Source organism: Colletotrichum aenigma (genome assembly GCF_013390185.1).
Source record: "Colletotrichum aenigma strain Cg56 chromosome Unknown KSG_Cg56_contig10, whole genome shotgun sequence".
Lineage (NCBI taxonomy): Eukaryota > Fungi > Ascomycota > Sordariomycetes > Glomerellales > Glomerellaceae > Colletotrichum > Colletotrichum aenigma.
In genome coordinates, this window is record NW_023500916.1 from 3,809,007 (window position 1) to 3,832,973 (window position 23,967).

At 54.0% G+C, this 23,967-nt stretch overlaps 3 protein-coding genes across 3 annotated transcripts; 2 read left to right on the plus strand and 1 right to left on the minus strand.

Annotated features, from left to right (window-relative positions):
- Positions 1 to 7,617: 7,617 nt before the first annotated feature.
- On the plus strand, positions 7,618 to 15,812 carry atnA-0 (Nonribosomal peptide synthase atnA; the record flags this gene model as incomplete). The annotated part of the gene is made up of 3 exons (XM_037330118.1): positions 7,618 to 10,566; positions 10,627 to 11,774; positions 11,828 to 15,812. The coding sequence occupies 3 exons, from the start codon at positions 7,618 to 7,620 to the stop codon at positions 15,810 to 15,812; spliced, it is 8,082 nt and encodes a 2,693-aa protein (XP_037172313.1).
- Positions 15,813 to 16,762: 950 nt separating this feature from the next.
- Positions 16,763 to 17,155, minus strand: CGCA056_v014877 (uncharacterized protein; the record flags this gene model as incomplete). Its single annotated transcript, XM_037330119.1, has 2 exons — positions 16,763 to 16,768; positions 16,841 to 17,155. The coding sequence occupies 2 exons, from the start codon at positions 17,153 to 17,155 to the stop codon at positions 16,763 to 16,765; spliced, it is 321 nt and encodes a 106-aa protein (XP_037172312.1).
- A 1,317-nt stretch (positions 17,156 to 18,472) lies between these two features.
- MNS1-0 (Mannosyl-oligosaccharide 1,2-alpha-mannosidase) lies at positions 18,473 to 22,051 on the plus strand (the record flags this gene model as incomplete). The annotated part of the gene is made up of 8 exons (XM_037330120.1): positions 18,473 to 18,620; positions 18,671 to 19,291; positions 19,342 to 19,553; positions 19,614 to 19,824; positions 19,877 to 20,130; positions 20,188 to 20,207; positions 21,214 to 21,907; positions 21,962 to 22,051. The coding sequence occupies 8 exons, from the start codon at positions 18,473 to 18,475 to the stop codon at positions 22,049 to 22,051; spliced, it is 2,250 nt and encodes a 749-aa protein (XP_037172317.1).
- Between the last annotated feature and the right edge of the window lie 1,916 nt (positions 22,052 to 23,967).

Consider the following 23,967-nt stretch of genomic DNA (forward strand, 5'->3'; position numbering starts at 1 on the left):
ATGTGCAGGGTGAGGTTGGTTGGGATTTCTCGACTTTCGTTTAGGACATTATTCTTCAGGGGAGTTGGTTGGGATGTGTAGACTTGGCGTTTGAATAGCATGATCGTCTTGGATTAATACAATGAATCTTCATCGTATGCTAGAGTGTGCCTTGCAGGGTGAGATGTCGTTAACCGCCTAAGCCTGTTGGTTGGTCTTGGTAACGCCCCCAATGTGACCCTGGACCAACGAGCTGTACAGATGGTCCGTATGTCGAGGCGCATGGCGAGCGGGCCGTTCCTGGGGGCCGCAGCGCATGCTCAGCCGCGTAGTTCGTGTTGGTGAAGATTGTGGGCTGTCTCTGTTGGATGTTGGTTCAGGGGTTGGTGGTGTGCCTTGCCTGACGCCCCCTGAGATAACGAACCTGATATCTAGCTGTTTGATGTGGGGGTGCTTTCGTGCATGAACCAGACCGATGGCGATACTCCGCCGTATGCGCCGTTACATGACCGAGAATGTTCGTACAATCCGCCTCGAAGAACGATGGCGACGGGCTGGAGACCTTGTATGGCACCCTCCTACGTGCATAGATCCATCCTTGTGCTGTGATGTTGGTTCCATGCTCAACTTGCTAATCCCGTTCGCATAAGGTGCATTCGATGATTTTATTTAATGAACTTAGAGGTCATTGACATGGAGAAAGCCGCCTTGCTGAGCTGGCTCATCTTGATATGGATGGGCTATGTGGGTGTCATGGGCACGCAAGCGCCGAATCCAGCCCAATCTCAAGGAGTACATCTGGTCAGGCTCAGTTCTCTGAAGCTTCAGTCTATCTGGAGTGGTTCGGCGGGACTAGGTACGGTCACTAAGTAATGTATCTTGGAAAGTACTGTCTTAAATACATGGAGTAGTCATGTTTTGAGGGTGTTCCTAGGCTCTCACGATGAGCTCGAAAATTGGTCTAACTTTGATGGACATCAAAAGACGTAGCGATTCAAGAGGCAACCTAGCATATCTGTTATAATAGAGGGGTATGATTCATCCTACAGAGAATAAATGGACAACTGTTCTTCATGTAGGTTGTACGTGGTAAATGGGGGCAGCTCATAATAGCACATACTTGTAGAACTCGATCCTGAAAGGATGAAGCAAGATCTACTAGAACCCTTCCAATTACCCAGAGCATGCCGGAACAAAACTCACCTCGGGCCCCGTTGCGACCCGATGAGTCTCTGCTTCACTAACTCGTGGATGATATACCAATAATTACAATGCGAACGATGACAGGAAACAGCAGAGTAGCTTCATGGTCTGAAGGGCCCCTAGAGACTCTCAACCTCTACTCTATAGGCCTGTATAAACATGGCAGAAGAGTAATCATGATGAAGCTGGGAATCTCAGTGCTCAACTGGGACCATTCACGTCAAAGTGCCTGCGACGATCCACTACTTACACATGGCTTTGAGATACCAAAACAGCATTGAATAGCATAAGGTACATTTCCGATCACTTGCGACGCTACTACAAAGGGACAGGGTATCTGAGTAAGGCCAAATGACTAAACAATTCAGAAAGTGCCAGTGGAACTGCAATTGGACGACTCCTGAACCTTTCCACTACCATGTAAGTAAGGGGACATCTTGGGCATGCCAGACAACCGCGCAAGGAGACTGAGAAGGTGGTCTACATCAAAATGATGCCTGCTACTGGAATAGAACCAAGCAACAGACATTCGCGTTGCCAAGGGCGAGCAGATACACAGAATGCAGACGCTACTCTGGACTCGCGTTCCGCGTCCAGGCGGCTATCGCGCCCACTCCAGGTAGATGGCAACGTTGCTTTGCCAAACATGATCAATAGCTTTAATTATGCGCGTGAATACAGACTTTTGGACCTTCTAAGGCGGGTGTTTCTGTGTGTGTGGTCGTACAGCAAGTCCGTCTCTGGTAGGATACGCCGGGCGAGCGTCATGCCAAGTCGTTACTATCTCAAACGCTTCAATTGGGGATCAAGAGGCTGAAAACGAACCCAGGAGATGTCTGGTCGTTCTTTGTTTACGTAGAAATATTCATGCAGTTGGACAGAACTGCTGGTAAAGACCTCCTGGAACTTATCAAGCCAAGCTTCCTTCCGCCCGACCCGGTCAAGGTCTTCAATCACCAGCACATCGAGTCTGAACAGGCATCGAATTGGGTGACATCCCGTGATGTCTGTTTGTACCCTCGACTTCTCTATTCCTAAACGCATCAAAGGAGATCTCGATTCCGACAAATATGACACCGCCATGCCTCGATCCATGTCAAAAACCTGCTTCGCCGTTAGCCCTATGTGCGTGACCAGCGACTGACGACATGCAACCTCGATAACCAATGGCATCGCTCAAGTCAAGCAACAGGCGATGGAGATCCCCCATCGACCCCCAAAGTAGATCCCCTGGAGGAACACAACCCGATTGAAGAATGTCAATCAGAACCAGCGAATGCGACGCCGTCTGACTGCATCCTAGCGGGCCCTTGGGCAACCGCTGTAGCCGTCATCAAGACTAGCCAGCAAACAAATACCTTCCCGTGCGGTTGATCAAGATACCAATAGGTAGTATGCCGTGTGTCACTGCCGCTCAGATTAGGCGCACTCGACTGCGGCAACCTAGCCAATGCTCATCTCGGCTGCCGTCCGCCTCCCGCCGCCATGATCTGCCACAGATATTGACAGCTTATCCTGCCGCCTGTAGCTGAAGCACCTCACTACCCGTTTCGTCCTCAGGGCTGACGTCGAGTGGGGATAAGCCGTAATTACAGCCTAGCCCCCCTGCCCAGCGTCACCAGCGTCTGCCCCCAAGAGAAGCGGCAAGATTGGCGCCGCGGGTGACGCTAGGCAGCTCTTTTAGACGCATCACAGCGTCCCTTGCGGGTGGGCGGAGCTCTTTTCCACAAAGAAACACACAGCGCGTGCGACCAAGAAGCGTGTGAAACGGGCTCTTTTTCTGTTCGCTTACCGCTCTTGCAGAGAAGTGGTCTGGTACTACGCCGCACCATCACTGCCTCGAAAAAGGCTTGCCGCAGGGGTTTGTTGGGACTTCAGGTCGCACGCGGGTGAACAGACTCGACTCGAACTGGAGCGCGTCCCCGGAGTTCCGGACGGGGAGCGGGCGCCGGCTTGGGTTTGCTGGCACGGGGAACAGGACATTGGGAAGCGAGTGGAAGATTTACGGTGACATGATTTACACTGGAAGGATTTTGGGGCGTGCGGTGACGGTTTTCGAGGCGGAACTTGTGATTCTGTACTCTGTACAAGTTTGGGGTCTTGCTGCGTTGTTTGGCAGAGGTTTGCCATGAGTGATGGGGGCCGTGGGCAGTTTCTCAAGGTGGACAGATGCGCTCCGCCAAAGAGGATCGATACGATTTCATAGTGGTGCTGATTCCGACTCTGGCGAGGGTGAAGCGCTCATGAACCGAAATTTGGGGGTAACCATTGGCCGCCTTGAATTTCTCACATGTTTCTCACATGTTCGTGACAGCGTGGGCATGCAAAATTCAGCGGTGCTGAGGCCGCACTGAGAGAAGGAAGTGGACATGTCACATCATCACTTACACGCTGGCAAAAGAGGATGAAATGGGTTTTGTTGGAAGAGGACAGTGTTTTCATCAGTGGGATTCTGGATGGGAATCTGGGCCAGGTCGATTTCTGGCAGATGATCAGACGAAGATTGAGTCTTGCCGTGCCTTTTTGACAGGCAGGAGCAATCCGTGAGCTTGGCAGTGCTACGGTTTGTGTCGGCGGTGAATTTATTCTGTTCCTCCGAGTACGTGCGGCTTACCTTTTAAGGTTGGCCGACCGTGACCGAGACGGCCCCGAGCGTAGTTTTTTGGGAGCGAAGCCACCCCTTACAGCTTGAATGATTGCCAGATACGGTCGACAGTTGTTGGGACGGTTCTTCCTGATCACCTGGACCCTTCGTCTGCTCGTCTCCGCGGGAAAAGAGCGAGGGGAGGGAGGCGATGAGGAGGCGACGGGCTTTTGGCGGGGTCGGGTCCCGATGCCGTCGCCTCTGGTCCGTGAGCCTACGCTTTGTCGGAACCTCGTGTGCAGAAGACGCAGCTCAGTCACAGTCACTCCCCCAGTCTCCGTGTCCATGTTCGTGAAACTTTTTGGTCAGACGGAGTGGATTATGGTGTTTCGTGGCCGAGTCTCTTTGTCATCTCCGCCACTTGGCAGTCAGTTCGGCCCAAGGAAGCATTACCAAGGGCCCGTTGGTTGGACCTCGCTGGCATGGGCATCACTGTAGACCGTTTCCCGCTGCGGGGCGGGGCTTTGTAAGTGTTTATGTACCGGGGAGATGAAACCAACGAACAGCATAATCATGACGATAACCATGTTGGACCCTGATGGTGGCTCAGGGTCGCGGTCCAGTGGCCGGTGAGCGGAGGGGTTGCTGCCGGCCGCGTACACCGCGTACGTGACCGAGGGCCGTGGTGGTGGGACAGAGAGAATTGGAGAATGGGAGACTGCAAAACATGGGAATCAGCAACTCCCCAAGGTGTGGAATGGTGGGTGCGAAATTGTCGGGAGCTTCGTGGACATTGCCTCGGGGCACAAGGTTGGACCTGATAGAGAGGTGCTGGTTGTGGAAGGGGTTGGCATGAGAGGGATGCTGACTGCGCGGTGTAAGCTTGAAGGCGAGTCTTCGTCCGAGCATGTGCAGAGGGGTAAATGGAAATATACGCAGTAGAGTCTGTTATTTAGGTGTAGGAAGATGGTGGTTACGAGAGTTAATTCTTATGTGAGGGGACGGAATATCTCGCAATCTCACCGTCCCGGGGGTAAAAGGTGCTCAGCCCTTGCGAGTCCAGACCGAGGGTGGAACGAGGAGAAAGACCTGTGATTAAGTAACATCCTTGGAAAGACAAACACGCTGCAAAAGCAATAATACGCTTCACCGCAAGCGAGTGACAGACACCCTGGAGGTGCAGTATCAGAAAGAGTGCGATATTTTGGGTTTCGGTGAGCTGAATACGCAGTGGTCTCTGCTTGGCAGGAGCCGGTGTTGGAGATTTGAGTTTCGCTGCCAGTCGCGTCGGACAGCTGATCCGGATTCGTGGACACAGGCGTTAATGTTCATGCTGATGAAGCTTGCTTACTACTCAAGAGGCAGACGAGAAACTCGGCTGCCATTTTTGGGGTGTTGGAGGGACGGGAAGAGCGTTGAAGCTTCTGTCGTGCCGTTGTCCAGCCCGCCGCCCGCCCCCGTCCTACCGGGAAGACCCTCGCCGGGAGACGGTGCTTCCTGGAAACTGTCTGTTTGCCCGGGGCGGAAGAGTCGAAGAGGACTGCAATACAAAGAGGATGATGCTGGAGAGTTGTGTGTGCAGGGACTGGCGATCTCGAGTGGCTGTTGGATGGCTCGGCAATGATGGATGGATGGTCTGTCTGTTTCTATTATGGCAGCTGCAGCGTTGCACAGCTCCAGAGCTCAGCCCCCCTCCGCTAAGGCAAGGCACCATGAACATAGCCGCACCGTGGGTGCTGGAGAGGGTGAGGGGACGGCGCTTGTTGGATCGAGTTAGCACGTCCAATGGCACCTGCGAGACGGCGAGGGATCACTGTACTACGCAGTGCTACTCTGCATTCATCAGCTGTGGCTGCTGTTGCAGAGATCAGATACTGCGTCGAGTTGACGAGTTGTCGCTGTGGCTGATGAGACTGAAGCCATTCAGAGACTCTGATTGGTTCATAGTGACAGAGCTGTGGCGTATGTTCATGATGATTAGTACCTTGTTGGGAGCTTGTATGTATCTTATCTTGCCTCTGCCCTGTATGTCTGTCCCCGCTGTTCCATCTCCTCTTTCTCTCTGTCTCCCTCTCTTCCGTCCCAACTTGCTCTTCCACTCTCTCGCCATCGCCATTCGCTGTCTCTGTTTCTAATCCTCTTCCTCCTGCAAACACATCATCAGGAGGTCTGAACGGGACGGACGCACTGTCGCGGCAATCCAATGGCACCTCACACCTACACTACCAGACCGCGCCAGCTATCCACCCAGACTGCACCTCCATCACAGGCTCACAGCCAAAGGTCCAGCACCATCCTTGCTCGCCAGTAGTGCCGCGCTTCCTCTGTTTGTTTGACGGGCACACGGAAAAGACTGGGGGCCACCACGGCTAGATCGTCGCCCGCGTGGCTCAGAACCAACCTACCTTACGCAGCTGTCGTCGTCGTCTGCTCTGTAGCATTGGACACTACAAGAATGACCTACGGCGTAGTGCATGCCTCCCTTGCCCTGTTGCAAGTTGGTATTGGACGGCCCGTTGGGAGCTTGCTGAGGACGGACCACGGCCGCCGAGGGGGCGCAGTCCGCGCTCTCGTCTGTTTCTGCCTCTGCTCTCCTCTGTTTCTCTGCCTGTGCCTGTGCCTGTGCCTCTGCCTCACTCCACCCTCCGATCTTCATGTTTCTATCCCACATGTTACCCTGGTCCCTCGTCCCTATCTTGGTCGCCCGTCTCGCTTTCGCTGCAGAGCTATTCCCGGGTGTCCGTGGCACCCGCAAATAAGGTCGTATCAACTTGTTCATGTGGTAACGAGCAAGGCATTCTTCACTGCCTAAGTTGCTCTCCACACTCTCAAGTAACTGCCTGGACGACCCCCGGCCCCCGGGCCCCGGCCCCCATTCCACACTCGCGAGTGACAATCTCCAGCAAGACGCGGGTATGCATGTCCAGGCCGCGGCAGGCCGTGACATGGCATGGCGTGGCGCGGCCATACCTCAGCATCTTAGCAGCTTAGCTAGCAACCCTACGTGTAGTGCGGTCGCAAGTTGCTGCCACTCGCACTCTCTCCTCCTCCCATCCCATCGGTCTTTCGTCTCGTTAGTCACTCCTTCAGACCTCCCACCCACCCAATGGAAGCCTGTCTCCCCCACCCTTCTGCAGCGACAAGCTGGACCCCAGCACGTCAGAGGGGCCGGGGCCATGGGGCGGCCATGGGAAGAAGCTCGATCTACAATCATGCCGGTTCCTGGTCGTTTGCTAGCTCTAACCTGGCCCTACGCTGCCAGTACCCGGTACCTACCCTGGTTTTCCATCTTGCCTGGGCATGGCTAAGGTAGGTAAGCAAGAAACCTCCGTCCCAATGCTCTTACTCTTTTCTCGAGTGAGAAAGAGGATGGATGATTAGAGCCTCTTCTGGTCTTGGTTTGGGTTGGGTGGGTAGCCATCTGCTGCGCATTCCACATTATTTCACCACATCAACGCCCGCTTCCCCCCTCACCATCTTCTTTCTCTTGCTTCTCCTTGCTTCCTACCGGTGATATCGTCCCTTGCCCTCGTGTGACAGAGTCGTTGGTTCTTCAAAGAACCTCGTACCAACAAACGGCCCCCGAAAGCGTCATCCCCCAAACACTCCCTCGACTGTCCGTCCCGTCCAACCAACAACACCCGGCACCTTTGACCCTCACCCAGGAAGAAAGTCCACCACCTTAAAGGACCGACGTCTGATCTGTGTAGTCGGCCACCCGCACCCGGCCGCCACCTTTGTTTGTGTGTTTTATGTGTTATTGAGATACCCCCTCAACGCTGTTTCTGCAGCCTCTCTTCTCTTCTTCAGATCAGATCGCGACTCGGACCACCTCACCCACTTACACCACCATGGCCGACTCAGTCAGCACCAGATTACTCCCCAAAATCGACACCACAATGTCGTCATTACTACACACAGAGTCCGTCGAGGACAGGCTGCTCTCAGCAACAGCCGCCGTGCTGAGTTTGCCGCGGAACAGCATCGAGCTGTTCGACTCGTTCGCTGACCTCGGTGGAGATCGACCTGCCGCCATCGAGCTAAGGAAAAGGTGCATGAGCCTCGGACTCGGAGTCAGGACGAGCGACATTCTTCGCTGTCACACCTTGGCGGAGCTTCAGACCTGCATCACCCCCTTCGGCCAGACCGTGCCTGTGCCTGCGTCCAAGGAGTCCGACGAAGACAGCGCTTCTCCCTCCGATGTCTTCAGCTCAAGTCCCAGACGAAGCAGCGGCGGCTACTCAACATCATCGTGCGAATCCACCCACAGCGCCGAAGTAGCACCCTTGAGGGCACCACAGGTCGCCATCGAACGCTTCATCGAGTCCACGCCCCAGGTCACAAGCGCGGCTGTTATCAGGCCAAAGGCCGGCTACTTGGAGGGAAAGCTCGTGGCATTCGTCACGCTGGCATCCGGTCGGGTCTCCCAATCCAGCCTCTCAAGTATCCGCCTCATTCCTCAGTCGCAAATGCATTTTGCTGGAAGCCAGGTCGCAGCAGTCCGCCTGGCTCTCGAAACCTCAGAAGGGGCTCACTCAGTACCAAACTCATGGATCGTGCTCGACCAGATGCCTTCCGACGGTGAGGGCTCCGTCGACCGGAGGCGGCTCCAGACATGGATTCAGAACATCAACGAAGACATGTACCACCAGATTTCCAGCCTTGAATCTCATGAGCTCTTCCAGGAGCCTTTGACCGAGATGGAGCGCATCCTGCAGAAGACCGTGGCCGACGTTCTCAGGATACCACAGAGGCAGGTCGGCATGAACTTCTCATTCAGTCAGCTCGGCGGCGATGACATCTCCGCCATGATGTTGGTCGCTGAGTGCCGGACGGCATCCATCGTAGTGAGGCCAGAGGACGTTCACCAATGTCCAACGCTCGGCCAACTAGCGGCACTCGCAATCCGGAAAACTCAGCACAAGACCGCATGGAATGAAGAGTCACTCGAAGGATTCAAGTTGTCACCAATGCAGCAACTCTACTTTGACACTGGCATCGGCGGCCGTCTGGAACAAAGACTTGCCCCGAATGGTGGCTACCGCTTCAATCAGAGCATCTTGCTGCGCGTCAAGAACAACTCAACTCTCGAGGACGTCCACGCCGCCATTGCAACAGTAGTCGGTCACCACTCCATGTTGCGCGCCCGGTTTCGATCCACTGCCGACGGCTGGATGCAGCGAATAGTACCAACGGTGGAAGATTCGTATGGATTTCGCTATCACTCAGTCAGCACCACGGAGGAAGTTCTCGGCATCATTGCGAAAACGCAGTCCAGCATTAACATTGAGACTGGCCCCGTCTTCGCAGTCGAACACTTCCGCACACATGACGGCCAGCAACTTGTTTACCTACTCGCTCACCATCTCGTCGTGGACATGATGTCATGGCGCATTATCATCCACGACCTCGATGAGCTCCTGCGCGAGGGCACTTTGTTCTCTGAGCGCTCAATGCCATTCCAAAGATGGAACGAGCTCCAGGAGGAGTACATCTGCAACAACGCAGATCAGTTGGCGCTTCCGTACCAGCTACCGAGCGGCCAGTACAACTACTGGGGCCTTGAAGACTCACTCAACACTTACAACGACATCGCAACGGCAAGCTTCACTCTCACTGCTGAGTTGACCGCTATTCTCCATACAGCATGCAACCAGGTCTTCAGAACCGACATGTCAGACATCTACATGGCCGCATTAATGCTCTCATTCAGCCAAACATTCCACGACCGCCGGGCGCCGGTGGTTTGGAACCAGGAGCACGGACGAGAGCCCTGGAGCCAGGAAATCGACATCACCGAGACGGTCGGCTGGTTTACGTCCCTCTGCCCGGTTTCTCTCCAAGTCGATATGGCCGACGACTTTCTCCAAGTTCTGCGCAAGATGAAGGACACGAGGCGATCCATCATTCGCCGTGGCTGGAACTACTTCGCCTCAAGGTACTTTGGTCCTGAAGCGGCTTCGCGCAACGCGGAAGGCTGGCCATTCGAGGTCATGTTCACCTACGCTGGCTCTGTTCAACAATTGGAACGAGAGAAGGGCGTTTTGGAGCAGCTCACCATCCCCGGTAGACTGCTTTCAACCGATGCTTCAGACATCGGCCCGGACGTCAGCAGAATTGCTCTTTTCGAGGTCTCAGCCATGGTTGATCAGGGCGCTGCATCAGTCCAGATCATCTACAACAAGAATTGCAAGCACCAGGATAAGATTACAGAATGGATCCAAACCTATGAACACCTCCTCTACGAGGCCATTGGCCGGCTCCGCTACCGCGGACAGGAGCTTACTTTGTCTGATGTGCCGATGCTGGACACGACCTACGAGGGTTTGGCAAAGCTGAACACCGACCGCCTGGTTGCTCTCGGCCTGACCAGCGCCAAGGACATCGAGGACGTCTTCCCAGTCACCGCCCTCCAGCAGGAAATCCTCATCAGCCAAACCCAGAACCTAGAAACCTGCCACAACCATGCCATCTACGAGCTCTCCGCCCCCAACGGTCTCGTCGCAGATCAGGCTCAGATCTGCTCGGTCTGGCAGCAGATCGTTGCCAAGTACCCGGCACTTCGGACGGTTTTCATCGACAGCATCTCCGACAACGGGCTCTTCGACCAGGTCGTGCTGAGGAAATGTTCGCCCGAAATGCTCTTCGTCGACGCTGAGGCGGGCACAGACCCGGTGGCCATTCTTAATGCGTTGCCGCCGATGAGTGCAACACCTTACAACCCGCGCCACCGGGTGTCAGTCTGCAGGTCCCATGCCAGTACCTTTCTGAGGCTCGATATCAGTCATGCGCTTTGTGATGTAAGAAAGAAACCTTCGTCCCGTTCGTTACACCCGATCCACGTGCTGACCTTCTTTTAGGCTTTGAGCCTCCAAAACATCATGTGGGACCTGAAGAGGATGTATAATTCCAGCAAGCTACCCATGAAAGTTCTGGACCCGTCGCATGTTGCGTGCTTGCAGTACATCTCGTCAGCGCGCCAGGAAAACAGCCTCAACTTCTGGCTGGGCCGTCTTCAGGAGACTCAACCATGCTTGTTCCCGCGATTGATGACCGTCACCGAGGGCATCATGCAACACACCAACTTCTTCATCGACCTGCCGATGGTGCAGATTGATGAGTTCTGCCGCACCCAGGGGATCAGTCGGGCAACTGTCGTCCGGCTGGCATGGGCGCTTGTTCTGCGTGCCTTCACGGGGTCAAGCCGGGTTTGCTTCGGTTACCGCTCAGCTGGCCGTGACGCTGATGGTGCTCCTGAGGGGTTGAGCATGGCGGTGGGTGCATTCGAGAACACTACCACCTGTGCGATAGGATTGGAGAACTACAAGACCGTTGTGGAGGTTCTTCGAACTGTTGAGGAAGACGCCGCTGCTTTCCGTCCGCATCAGAATGTCTGTATATCAGAGATTCAACATGCTCTGGGTCTCAAGGGAGACAAGCTCTTCAACACTTGTCTGTCCTACCAGGAGGAGCCTCATGAGCTGAAGAGCAGATTCAGCTCGACCAGGCCGCCCATGGGACTTGCTTGTGTCCAGGCATTCAACACCCCCGACTACGATGTCACCTTCTCGCTGACTCTTGTCAATGGGCAGCTGATCACTGGTGTCTCCCACAGAGTCATGACTGCTTCTCAAGCTCAGAACTTGACTAACACCTTCGGGCGTGCTGTGCTCTCCATCCTAAGCAGCGCTAATGGCTCCATCAATAGCATCGATCTCTTCACTGACAGAGACTACGCCCAGCTGTTGATCAGTGACTGGGAGACGGACAAAGCTAACGAGGCATCTCATGGTTGTGTGCACGCGCTCATCTCACAGCAAGCAAGGCTTCGGCCAGATGCTCAGGCTATTTGCGCCTGGGATGGACACCTCTCGTACAGGCAGACGGGCCGTCTTGTTTCTCGACTTGCCACTTATCTCGTGCAGTGGGGTGTGCGGCCTGGTGTACCCGTGCCAGTTATCCTGGACAAGAACAAGTGGGCAGTCATCAGCATCCTGGCCGTCTTGAAGTAAGTGCCCTCCAGCTGTTTGACGGGTTCCAACGTTACTGATATAGATATAGGGCCGGTGGCTGCTTTGTGCCCATCGATGCCGAAGACCGAAACAATGTCGAGACCTTCATCCGCCAGCTCTCGCCCAAGATCCTCATCGCAACCGACATGAACTGGAAGTACCTCGAGTCAATCATCGAGGGCGTCATCGTCGTTGATGACTCTCTCTTCAACGTCGCTTTCCCTCTTGAGTCGCCTCTTCCCATGGCCGCGCCGAACGATGCCGCATGCATCCTCCTCTCTCCTGGCTCATCGCGTGGCAGAGAGGCAAAGGGAATCATCTTCCACCACGCTGCTCTTTCTGCAGCTTTCGTCACACAAGGCCGAGCACTCAATCTCAATGCCGACAGCCGCGTTATGCAGCTGTCTTCATTCAACGTCGACACGGCGCTCATTGAGCTGCTTTCAACACTCGTACATGGCGGTTGTGTATGCGTGCCTTCCAGCGTCGAGAAGACCAGCGACATCGTCGGCGCCGCTCGCAGAATGGACGTCAACTGGACTTACCTGACGCCAGTCCTGGCAAGGAAGATGACTCCGGCAGCCATTCCTAGCTTGAGGACCGTCTGCTTCAGGACTCGACGCCTCGACGAGGATACCTGCGCTCCATGGATTGAAAAGACAAAGGTCCTTCTGGCATACGGTGCTCCAGACATCTGCCCTCTCGGCATCTCGGTTCTCGAGGTCACGAGGCCGCAGGATCTGACCCGGGTCGCGCGACCTTTCCTCGGCAGGTTCTGGATTGTCAATCCCGAAGACCACCGCAGACTCATGCCAATTGGTGCCATTGGAGAGCTCATCATCGAGAGCCCGACCCTTGCGCATCGCTTCGTTCCAGGACAGCCTCTGGCACATCTCCCGCAGGACTCAGATGTGTCACTTGAGGATGGGAAGCCAAAGACGCGGTACTTCAAGACAGGCCACCGTGTTCGCTACATGGACGATGGCATGCTCGACTTCGTCTCAAGCGGCCGTGATGATGTTGAGATCAAGGGTCAGATCATCCCTGTCGCCCAAGTTGAACAGCAGCTCCGTCGCTGCCTTGGCCAAGGGATGGATCTCGCCGTGGACTCGATCATCACTCGTGATGCCCAGCCTGCACTGGCAGCATTCATTGAGCTGGGAGAGAAGCTCTTTGAGGGGGCGGAGGACCTTACCAGAATTACGATTACGACCCGCGAGCGCACTTACATCGCCAAGAAGCTCATTGAGTCTTCGGTGGGCAGCGGTCTCCCCGCACACATGATGCCAACCATCTTTGTCCCTGTCAGACATCTTCCGGTCACCCCATCACTAAAGGTCAACCGCCGCAAACTCCAGAAGATGGTCAGCTGGCTATCTCAAGAACAACTATTGGAGTTGTCAACCGTCCCGTCGCCCGATGATGTGCAGACGGTGGGCATCAAGCCTCTTCCGCTCACGCAAGTGGAAGAGCGCATGAGGTTGATCTGGTCTACTCTCCTAGGCGTCGATGCAGCCTGCATCCGCGGTAACCAGAGTTTCCTCTCTCTCGGTGGCGAGACCTTCCTTGCTGCCCAGCTCGTGGTCGACTGCCGCAAGCAGGGTCTCATCATCGCACTTCCTGACATCCTTCGCGGCGCAACCCTCACCGAGCTTTGCCAGGGTATCACCATAAGTGCGGAATTCACTGTCGACATTGCCGAGCTGCCATCCAACGCCTCCTCTTCCATAGGCTCGAGCTCCGAGATGCAATTTGAGGAGCAGTTCATCCAGGACATCATCGCGCCGAAGATGGGCATATCTCGAGAGGAAATCACCGACGTCGCGGAGGCATCCGCCACTCAACTCAAGTTCCTCGAGACCGGTCTTCTCAAGGGAAGCTCTAGTCTCACCTACTTCACCTTCAACTTCACTGGTCCCGTTCATCCCAAGAAGCTCGAGGCCGTCTGCATCTGTCTTGCCAAGATCCACCCCATCCTGAGGACGGCGTTCGTCACACATGAGAGGCGGGTTTACCAGGTGGCCCTCAAGTCCTTCAACCCTGATTTCAGAAGAATTGAAGTCCCAACATGGAGGGTTGCAAACATGACCGAGAAGTTGATCAAGAGGGACCAGGCGGCGCCCTTCGCGCTTGAAACGCCAATGACCAAGTTCCTCTTCGTCGATGCCGGCAAGCAGTCCAACTTGGTCCTGCGGCTTTCCGGAGCTCAGTACGATGATGCGTCTATCTCTCTGCTGCTGCAACATTTGAAGAGCATCTACATCGCCCCCTCCTGTCCGCCACGCAGAGCAACGTACTTTGATTTCGTGCGCTCAGCGCAGCTCTCTCATGTCGCCGGCGCCCTGGATCATTGGACCTCCCTTCTGGACGGCGCCAAAATGACCCAAGTCGTCGCCCACGCTAAGCCGCCTGCTTTGAGCTCCAACATCAAGACCCTTTCCCAGAACGTTTCCGTCATGTCCCTTGCCAATCTCGGCATCTCGTTCGACACAGTGGTCAAGTCTGCATGGGCAATGGTCCTTGCCAACCTCTCTGGCTCTGGCGATGTTCTCTTCGGCGAAGTCATTGAGGGCAGACATCTCCGCCTCGCTGACGGCTCCGACATCTCCGGCACCTTGGGTCCCGTCTCCAACGCAATCCCCGTCCGTGTCCGCTTCGCCGAGACACTCAGCAGCCCACTTGAGCTCCTGAAGTACGTCCATGGTCAGCGCGTCATGAGCATCCCCTTCGAGAACATGGGTTGGCTCGAGGTAGTGGAGAAGTGTACCAAGCTTCCCTACTGGACGCGCTTCAGCACCGTCGTCGAGCACCGTCACCAGGATGCCGCCAAGGAGGCCGCCATCTTCAACCTTGGCACAGTCAAGTGCAAGTTCAACATCGTGGAACCAATCAGCCGCGACATGTACGACTTGCACGTTATCTCCACCCAGGACAACCCCAGTTGCGGAGATATCTCAATCACGTTCTGCGAGAACCGCATTCCCAGCTTGTTCGCCAACGAGACTCTCAAAGCTCTGTGCTCCACCATCGAGCTTTTGACCTCTGTGTCGATGCTTCATCCCCTCATCCCCGCGACGGCCGACTACTGTGCCGTCACGCCACAGATCCCTCTCCCTCAGATCGACATGGAGCCAAGGACAACTAACGTAGGCGCAAGCATGTCCGACGACCACCGCGCCTCAATTCAGAAGAAAATCTCCAAAGTCTGGACCGAGATCCTTGACCCGCGGTCTCTTGGCGTCCCGGAGAGCCAGCTTCCCAACGCGGCCTTTTATGATCTCTGGGGAAGCATGATGCCCGCTGCACAGCTATCCCAGGCCCTCACGCAAGAGCTTCCAAAGCTGGGCATCCCGGGCTCACACAACCTGCACATCTCCATGGAGGAGATCATGGCGCACCCCACCATGGCAGAGCAGTTCGAGCTTGTTGCGCGAAAACTGCGTGACGCCAAGCGGCGAACCATCTCTGAGGTCTTTTCACCAAAGGCCCATCCGGCATGGGGCCGCAGCCTGCGTCGGCTGACCACTACCATCACTCCCAATAAGACAGTGGAGCGAGGACTGAGCAGCACCTCCGCCAGCTCATCCAGCTCTGTTGATGTCTACCGCAGCTCTACCGCTGCACAGCAGCCCTTCATGAACTCCATCGCGGAGATGACAAGCGGCGCGCAGCCGAACATCGGCGCAGCAATTACCACTGCTTCGCCGGTAGAGTTGGAGACGGATGTACCGGAGACGCAAGCTCCGACACAGACCCTAGCTCGCCGCCCAAGATTGAGTCTCGCTGTCCAGCATGATGGAAGCAGTATGGAAAGCATGACGACAGGAAGCAGTCGCACTACTGATGATGAGGCTGACGCCGAGGCGGAGAATGAGGACGTTGTCAGCCCGATGAGCGCGAGCACGTTGACCACGCCGGCCGTGAGCACACCAGCTGAGGGGAGCAAGATTCGAAGGAAGGCCGGCAGTGTCTTCAGTCGGATGAGCAGGATCGGGCTTGTCAGCCCTGTGAGTGCTGGGTCGAAAGCGAGTTGATTGATTGATGCTCGTTGTTTGCAAGCGCATGGCGTCAGGTGATGTTTTCGGGCATGAAAAGAGAGACTGGCGCATGGATAATGTCTATCAATAATTTTCATTTGTTTGGGGAAAAGATCAAAAGAGAAAATTGGTAGGCCTTGGCATGAAGATATCCCAATAAATTGTCTTGTCTTTGTTTAACTCGAGCCTGTCTGCTTTGTCTCCATTGCCGTCTGTGGTCCTTGCCAGACTTCGTTCTATCAACCATTATTCCAGATATGATACATCGTATCGTCTAGTTCATCAAATAACTCGGGGTTATCGTGCATCTAGCTCCGCAACATACTGAGGGACAGGCATCTCCGCCATTCCTGCTGGTCTTCCATCTTGATGACCGTAAAGCTCATGATAGTACGACTGGTACGCATACTTGTCCGGCTCGTACGGTATTGGTGCCCGCGCATCAAAACTTGAGGGCTCTTCTGAGTTGCGCAATTGCCGTCGCCTTCTCCTCCAGAGCAGGAACGCAACGAGAAAAATGGCAATGACACCGACACCTACTCCGACCCCAATCCCGATAGTTGTACTTAGCGGAATACCTTGATTTATTGACGTGGGGATCTCGGTTGGGGTGGATGGCAGTATCGTGGGTGTCGGCTCTGTGGGTGCTGTTTGTCGGGGAAGCGCTGAAGCGTCTGTATTTGTTCGTGCTGGGGAGTTCAGGTTGGTTGTCACGGTGGCAGATAAACTGAATGGCGCCCCGGTGGCCCCTGGAAGAGTGTTCCATCCCACAACAGCAATGGCCCCGATAAAAGACTCCCACTCTACAGTGGTGGTGTTCATCCTCCACCGGCCCTCTGACACATTAGAAGATGCGAACGTAAGGACGGCGCCAGTCAAAACGTTGGACCGGCAGTCTCCGACAAGAGACCCGGCATGGCCATTCGTGTTCGTTAGGGTGTAGTCTCTCATAACTCAGTCAGAGAGGAATCGGAAAACAGATGCGGCGCGGCTTACGGCGGACAACACATTGCCAGCGTACTGACTTCATCTTTCACGTACGAAGCGACGGTGGACCATTGGTAAGGGCAGGTCAAAGGTCCGATGCTCATGGCAGTGTGTCCGTCGCCATTGTAGACTCCGAGTCGCCTTTGCTCCCACCATGTCGTTACAGCGGCCGGTGCGCATCGGACTCTCGTATCGACGTCAATTCCGAAGCCTGGATCATAGGCTACTATACTGAAGCCGTTGAGTCGGAAGACAGTTGAGCAACTGGACGGCGGGGTAAAGACTGTTGGGAGCGCGATGAAGGATGTGATTTCGCCGGATGCATTCGTCTCCGCAGGGTATGGCTCAGCCATTTTGTCACCGAAGAGAGAAACAGCCTCTGGAATAAGTTAAAAGATGAGTGAAAAGTATAATTAACGTAAAGATCGTGAGAACTTTCGGTGAAGCAAAACTTTTGGGAGAAGCATAAGGTCGAAGCCGGGCATGATCTGCCCGACTTACACCGTCTATGGATCACATTCACTGATGCGCTCCGTGACTAACAGGCAGACGACTGAAGATGAGGTCTTTCATCCTCCGCCGGCGCGCTGGCGGCTGCGACTCTTGTCTCGCGATGAAGACATCTCATGGCCCGCCATAAGGTCCATTGTATCTGCTGAAGTGCGGCGCAGGTTTTAGCTAGGCGCCAGTCGGGCTTCTTTCAATCTTGGACTCATCTCACGATGCTGTGATCCCACCCGAATCTTCGTTGTTGGTGCAGATGAACAACGCACCAACGGTCATGTTGGTCGTTGGAAGCAAACATGAATTCATGCCAAGGAAACCAAAATGGGGACAGGCCACGGGCGCATACTTATCTCACGCTGGTTTACGCGCTGTTGTCCCCTTTTGAGGCAATGCTGCTGCAGTTCTACCAATCATCAACAACGGCCACAAACGGCGACCGTAGCGCGCGGGAGAGAACCAAGAGAAACCCATGCCAACCAACCATCGGTTTATGGGCTCTCGACGAGTAATAGCTCGCCGTTGGTTCGAGAGAACGACATCGCACCGGGCTTCGTCTTTTTTAAGGTCATTACCTCCCCGATCCAGTCCCTCGGTATCCAATAGCGTCAGCCAGCTCGTGATTGCTCAGGCCATGTTAGCCTGAGCAGGAATTCAGATTTCAGGAGATCATGACCAAAACGCCGGCCTACCGGGCATTTGCGCCGGTCCAATGCTATACGGCCATGACTTCTATTCTACCAACACGTTTGAAGTAGCCGCCGACGGCCTCGGCGGTCGCCACATCGGGATGCTCACGGCAGGGACCGCTGTCGCGGACGATAAGCGCCGTACTGCCCGGAGCCCTGTTGGATGCTACTCGTCACTCTCCCAAGATTGATGGCCATGTACATATTCATTGCTGAACCGAGGGCACTGCGGTTCTTCTTGTCCGCTCAACTTTCCATCATTCATTACCATTTGATATGGCGTCATCACCAACCAGACGCGGACGACGAGGTTCGTCAGCAGATTCAGTCTACTCGTCTTACTCCGTCTCTAAGACCGCCGAATCAATTGGCGACGACATCCGAAGAGCCAGGCGGTCATCCCACCACGGCAGGAGAAATATGCAGCGCAGAATACGCAACGTCATAATCATGCTATGCTTTATTGGGCTAGCAAGTATGTTCGTTGCAAGCTACTTCTCAGATCATGCACTTGGGTACTCGCAATTTTCACCACATTCTCAATTCGCTGATTGGGACGCTCGAAGGGAAGAAGTCAAAGAAGCCTTCGCCATCAGTTGGGACGCATACAAGAAGCACGCTTGGGGTGAGTCTGCTGCATTCTGTAATGACCAGAAGCACATGCTAAGCTTCCAGGTAATGATGTGTTCCACCCGCTTGCAAAGACAGGCAGGAACATGTCTCCATCAGGCCTAGGATGGATCATCGTGGACAGCCTCGACACGATGATGCTCATGAACTTGACGGAGCCTCTTTCTGATGCACGCAAGTGGCTTCACCGCAGTCTCACCTGGGACCAGGACCAGGATGTCAACACTTTCGAGACCACTATCCGCATGCTGGGTGGTTTACTCTCCACGCATTACCTTTCGACCCAACTACCCCACGCCGCGTCAAAGAGAGACTCTGTGTACCTTTCCAAGGCAGTCGACTTGGCGGGCCGGCTGCTTTTTGCTTTCGACAGCAACTCAGGCATCCCTTATGCCAGTGTCAACATCGGCCAGAGGAAGGGTATCCCATCTCATGCCGATGGCGGCTCTTCTTCGACGGCAGAGGCGGCTACAGTGCAGTTGGAGATGAAGTATCTGTCACATCTGACAGGGAACGATGTCTACTGGAAGAAGGCCGAGCGTGTGATGAAGGTACTCGACGACCAGAAGATGGAAGGTGGGTTGTTGCCGATCTTCGTGCATCCCAATCATGGTCGCTTCACTACAAGAGAGATTCGGCTCGGAAGTCGGGGTGACTCATACTATGGTGAGTGAGTTATCCTCTCGTTGTGTAATTTCTTTCTAAATCAGGAGCAGAGTACCTCGCAAAACAATATCTCCAGACGGGAGAGACGATCTATCGTGACATGTGGGAAGACGTACTGGATGGTATTCAAAAGCACCTTGTCACCACAACACGCAATGCTGCTTTAAAGTACATCGCTGAACTTCCTGCGGGTGTTGGAGGTGCTCTCTCGCCCAAAATGGATCATCTCGTTTGCTTTCTTCCCGGTACTATTGCTATGGGTGTGAGTATTTCCTTGTCGGCCCTTTGCATCCATATCTGACCATGCACCTGGGCTACGGAGGGCCGAACGTTAGCCGAAGCTCGTCGCGATCCAGAGTGGACGCCCTATCATGAAGATGATGTGCAACTTGCCATCGAACTCATGAAAACCTGTTGGGGCATGTACGTTGTCACAGGCACTGGACTTGCGCCGGAGATTGCATGGTTCAACGCCACAGAATACGACCTGCAACCGAACCCTGGGGATAGAAAGCAGCGTAGTCCTAGTAGCAGTAAGTGTTTTCCCAGTGAATGTGGGCCTTTTCTGACATCGTTCCACTTCAGCACTGTCGAAATGGCACAAAGACTTTATCATCAAGCCTTTGGATGCGCACAACCTGCAGAGACCCGAAACAGTTGAAAGTCTCTTCATGATGTACCGCGTGACTGGCGATTCAATGTACCGAGAATGGGGTTGGAAAATCTTCCAAGCCTTTCGGGAGCACACTATGGCCCCTGACGGAGAGGGCTTCACGAGCCTCAATGATGTGCGAACAGTACCACCGTCAACAAGAGACAACATGGAGAGTTTTTGGCTGGTAAGAAATGAACGATGAATCAATTCTGGTGATCTGAGCTGACGAAGCATTCTACAGGCCGAGACTCTCAAGTACCTGTACTTGCTATTTTCCCCAACAGATTATATGTCGTTGACTGAGGTTGTATTCAACACTGAAGCACACCCTTTTCCTCGATTCACTCCGACGGGAACTATGAAAACCGGGTGGGAGAGGTTGCCACGGTAAAAAGAAACATTGATGGGAAACCATCGCAAAACTGTGTACGATGTAGTCTGTATGAATTATGAATAGATGATAGAATTTCTTTTTCCAGGCCATACGCCTTGACATATTTTCACGACAGGCTCCTCAAAAATGGCACTAGGGCATACAGCACGGGGTGGCTGTACGGGTGTTGAAAGTGTAATGCCTCGCTGTCAAGTTTATGTTCACAACTTCAACGCGGAATAAATTCGATGGATTTTCGTAGAGAACATCAACCTTAATTTCCATGGCGTGTCATGATAATGGGATCGCAAACAGATACAATGGTGCCGGTATTAATCTGCGAAAGCCGCTATTTCGCTGCTAACAGGTCAAGATAACCGGGGACTGGTGGGTGGAATTAGCCCACCTCAACTGATTGGATCACTTATCACTTCCAACACGCTCGCTACCGACGAAACCTCGGAGGTGCTAGCGGTTTCTAGATGTCCTCCCCGGCCGACGCTTAAATGCCCGGGGTGTCACTGCAGGATGTGCTTAGTCAAACCAGTTCAAATGCGGTTGTGATGCCCATTGCCGAGGTTGCGGCGTTTGGCGAGCTGCTTGGCGGTTGGGCTCGCAGGTGGTTGGTCGCCAATGATCTGGCTATCGCCGAGGGGGCGCGGTGAACCGTTCAATTTTGGTCTCCTGATAACAGGATATCTTGAATCACTGTGTCTCCTGTCGAAAGAGATGACTTCACGCCGCCCTGTGATGCCTGTCGAGGCATGCACTTCAGTCGTTCCCTATGCTGAAGGCGGGTCAGATGTCTACGCCAACGAGAAGTACGCTCAAAATAAGACCGGTATCTGCTTTTACGCTGATGCATCTTTAGAGCTGGCTGACCGAAACAAACAGTCGCCCGTGGGACCCTCCTTCGGAGGCTCGAGGCATCTTTGGAGGCTTCTTGCTCGCGCAGTCAATCCGCTCCGCCCAAGAGACGCTGCCGTTTCCGGATTACTACGTGCATTCCCTTCAATCAACCTTCATACGCCAAGGCTCCAAAGATTCTAGACTTGTTCATCATGTTGAGAGAGTTGCGGATGGACGGACCTTTGCCACCAGAGTCGTGCGGACCATTCAAAATGACAAGCCCATATTCATGGCATTCATCAGTTTCCAAAAGTACACAACGAAGAAAGATCCATCAAAAATCTTCGAGTACGAGATGAAGATGCCGAACATGAAGGGAATGTCTCCAGAAGACATCGAACCTGGCTACAAAGCGATCAAAAGTTACATGGGTATTCCTCCGAACATCGTGGAGGCCCTGCCGAACCCGTTTGACTGGCGTTTTCTGCCTTACAAAACTACCGCCGACCCGACGAGATTCGAGTCGCTCAGTTTTGTACGCGCCCCAAAGGTTTCGGTTGATTCTCAAGCTGTTCATCTCTCTGCGCTGGCATACCTGACAGATATCTGGACCCTATCTGTGCCTCATATGGCCTCGAATGCAGAGTTTGGCAAGATGAAAGACACACCGGGCATGCAGATCACTTTGAACCACTCAATAGTCTTCCACGACCCGAACGCAAAGGTAGACGAGTGGATGGTATGTCTAAGGACCACTGAATGGGCTGGCGACGGGAGGGTTCTTATCACACAGAGGCTTTGGAATGCGCAGAATGGGATTCTGTTGTTGTCTTGCACTCAGGAAGGTCTGATGCGATATGCCAGACAGCCTGTGAAAATTTGACTTGATCATTTTTATGTAAAGTAACAGGCATTGAATCAAATGGACCGTTATGTTGTTGAATCAGATCTTCAGAGCTGCTCTTCTCCCCTGTTCCCTGCAGGGTCGATGTTTTAAGGTTTCCAGGTTGTGACGATAATGTCAACACCGCACAGAGAGTAAACTGTAGCGACTTGTCTCTGCGCACGATTCCGTCAGCTTTAAAGGTCCTTCTTCAAAAGATAGAAGCGGAGATTTCTTCACTGGCAACCACGAGTTTCCGGGTTAGGAGGACGCCTAACATTGACCTTTGACTATGTGAGTGTCTTGCACACGAAGCAGAAAAGGTCCGCAAACTCGGGCTGGGCCTCTGCTTATTGGCATAAGTTAAAGATCCAGAGTATCCCGAGGATTTCAATCCATTCCCGCCGCTCTACGCCGCTACGGACTGCCGTCTAAGGCGCTCTTGCCCTCTCTTCGGGCTGTAGTAGTAGGCTCCAGTAAACTTCCACTGAAGGGAGGGAAAAATGCAGAGAGGGGAAAAGGCTGGTTAAATCACACCAGCCTAGCAAAAAGAGAACACAAACTTGACGGGGGTGGCAAATACCAACGGGGTCGAGGGGACCGCCGACAGATGCGATCCGACAAGATTGGACACCAACAAGTCACGAAACAGGCCTTTCAACACTCACAGCTGCTCATCAGTGAGCGAAGACGAGCATGTAGGGGATTTATCGTTCCTTGTAATACCATTTCAATGCAATGTGCTCCAGGGTCTACATAAATCTCTCATCAAACGAACCCATCCCGGAACCCTCCGACAAGCCTTATTGATTAGGGGTTTCCCAAAACTGCCACCCTCCATATTTTTATGGTCACTTAGCTCTTGTTGTCTCTTTCATCGGACTTACAAACGATGCGCCGACTCGTTTCGGTCAAGTCCGATGTTTATTCAGGAAGCCATCAACCCGGGTTTAGGCTATAAGGTTACCTTTCATGATACAGTGGGTGTGGTCAGGGTAAATGGCAATGCAGAAACATCGATAACTGCTGAGAAGTAAAAAGCTCACTGGGAAGCCTCACCATTTCAATTCACTCTAGTGGATGTTACTGAAATCACTAAGAGCCCGAGAGGATGCCCGTTTTTACAGAGCAGAGTGAACACTGCCCAAACATACGATTTCGATGGAACCGAGATCGAGCAGAGTCTTTGGACCGGTCTGGATCGTACAAATTAGCGAACGGGAACCTGCATCGTCTTTCAGCCTTGGACATCTTCTGGAAGAGCCCCAACTATTCGGTTCGTATGCGGCAACCCGTTCGTCGTTCGTCGTGGGCTCTTCCGGGACACCGGGTCAGGGGCCTCGTGCTGTCAACGCCACAATCAACAAGGCACCATTCCTCTTGAGCTCCGGTAACTTTCTCGGAGCGCCTCTTATTTCCGCGCATTTGGCGCCTTTACCACGGCCTGAATATGACATATCGTTTCTCGTTGCCAAACTTCAGGCGGCTGTTACTCATCGCCCGCACCAACGAAGCCATAATAGCTGGGACCAAACCCGCTCAGTTCCCGGGCGAGATGGATTGCCAACGGCTGCTATCAGACCGCCAAGATGTCAATGCCGGGGTTGCACGTCCGGGGGAAAGAGAAGAACACAAGCTCCCGCTCCGCCATGATCACAATTCGCACCATGACTTCCAAAAGCAGTAAACGCGATCCCTGCGCGTGCATTGCCTCGGTGTGAATTACGTGGCGCTCAGACGATACAAAGGGTGTGCTCATTTACCATCTAGGCGGCAACCAATCCCGAGTCTCGTTGGAACTCGTTCTGACGCAAGGGTCCAGTTTGCTCTCTTTCGAACCGACGCCAACGAACCAATCCCGAGGAGAGATACAGCAAGGGGTAGGGCCGCCATCCAACGACAACACTCTCTCGACG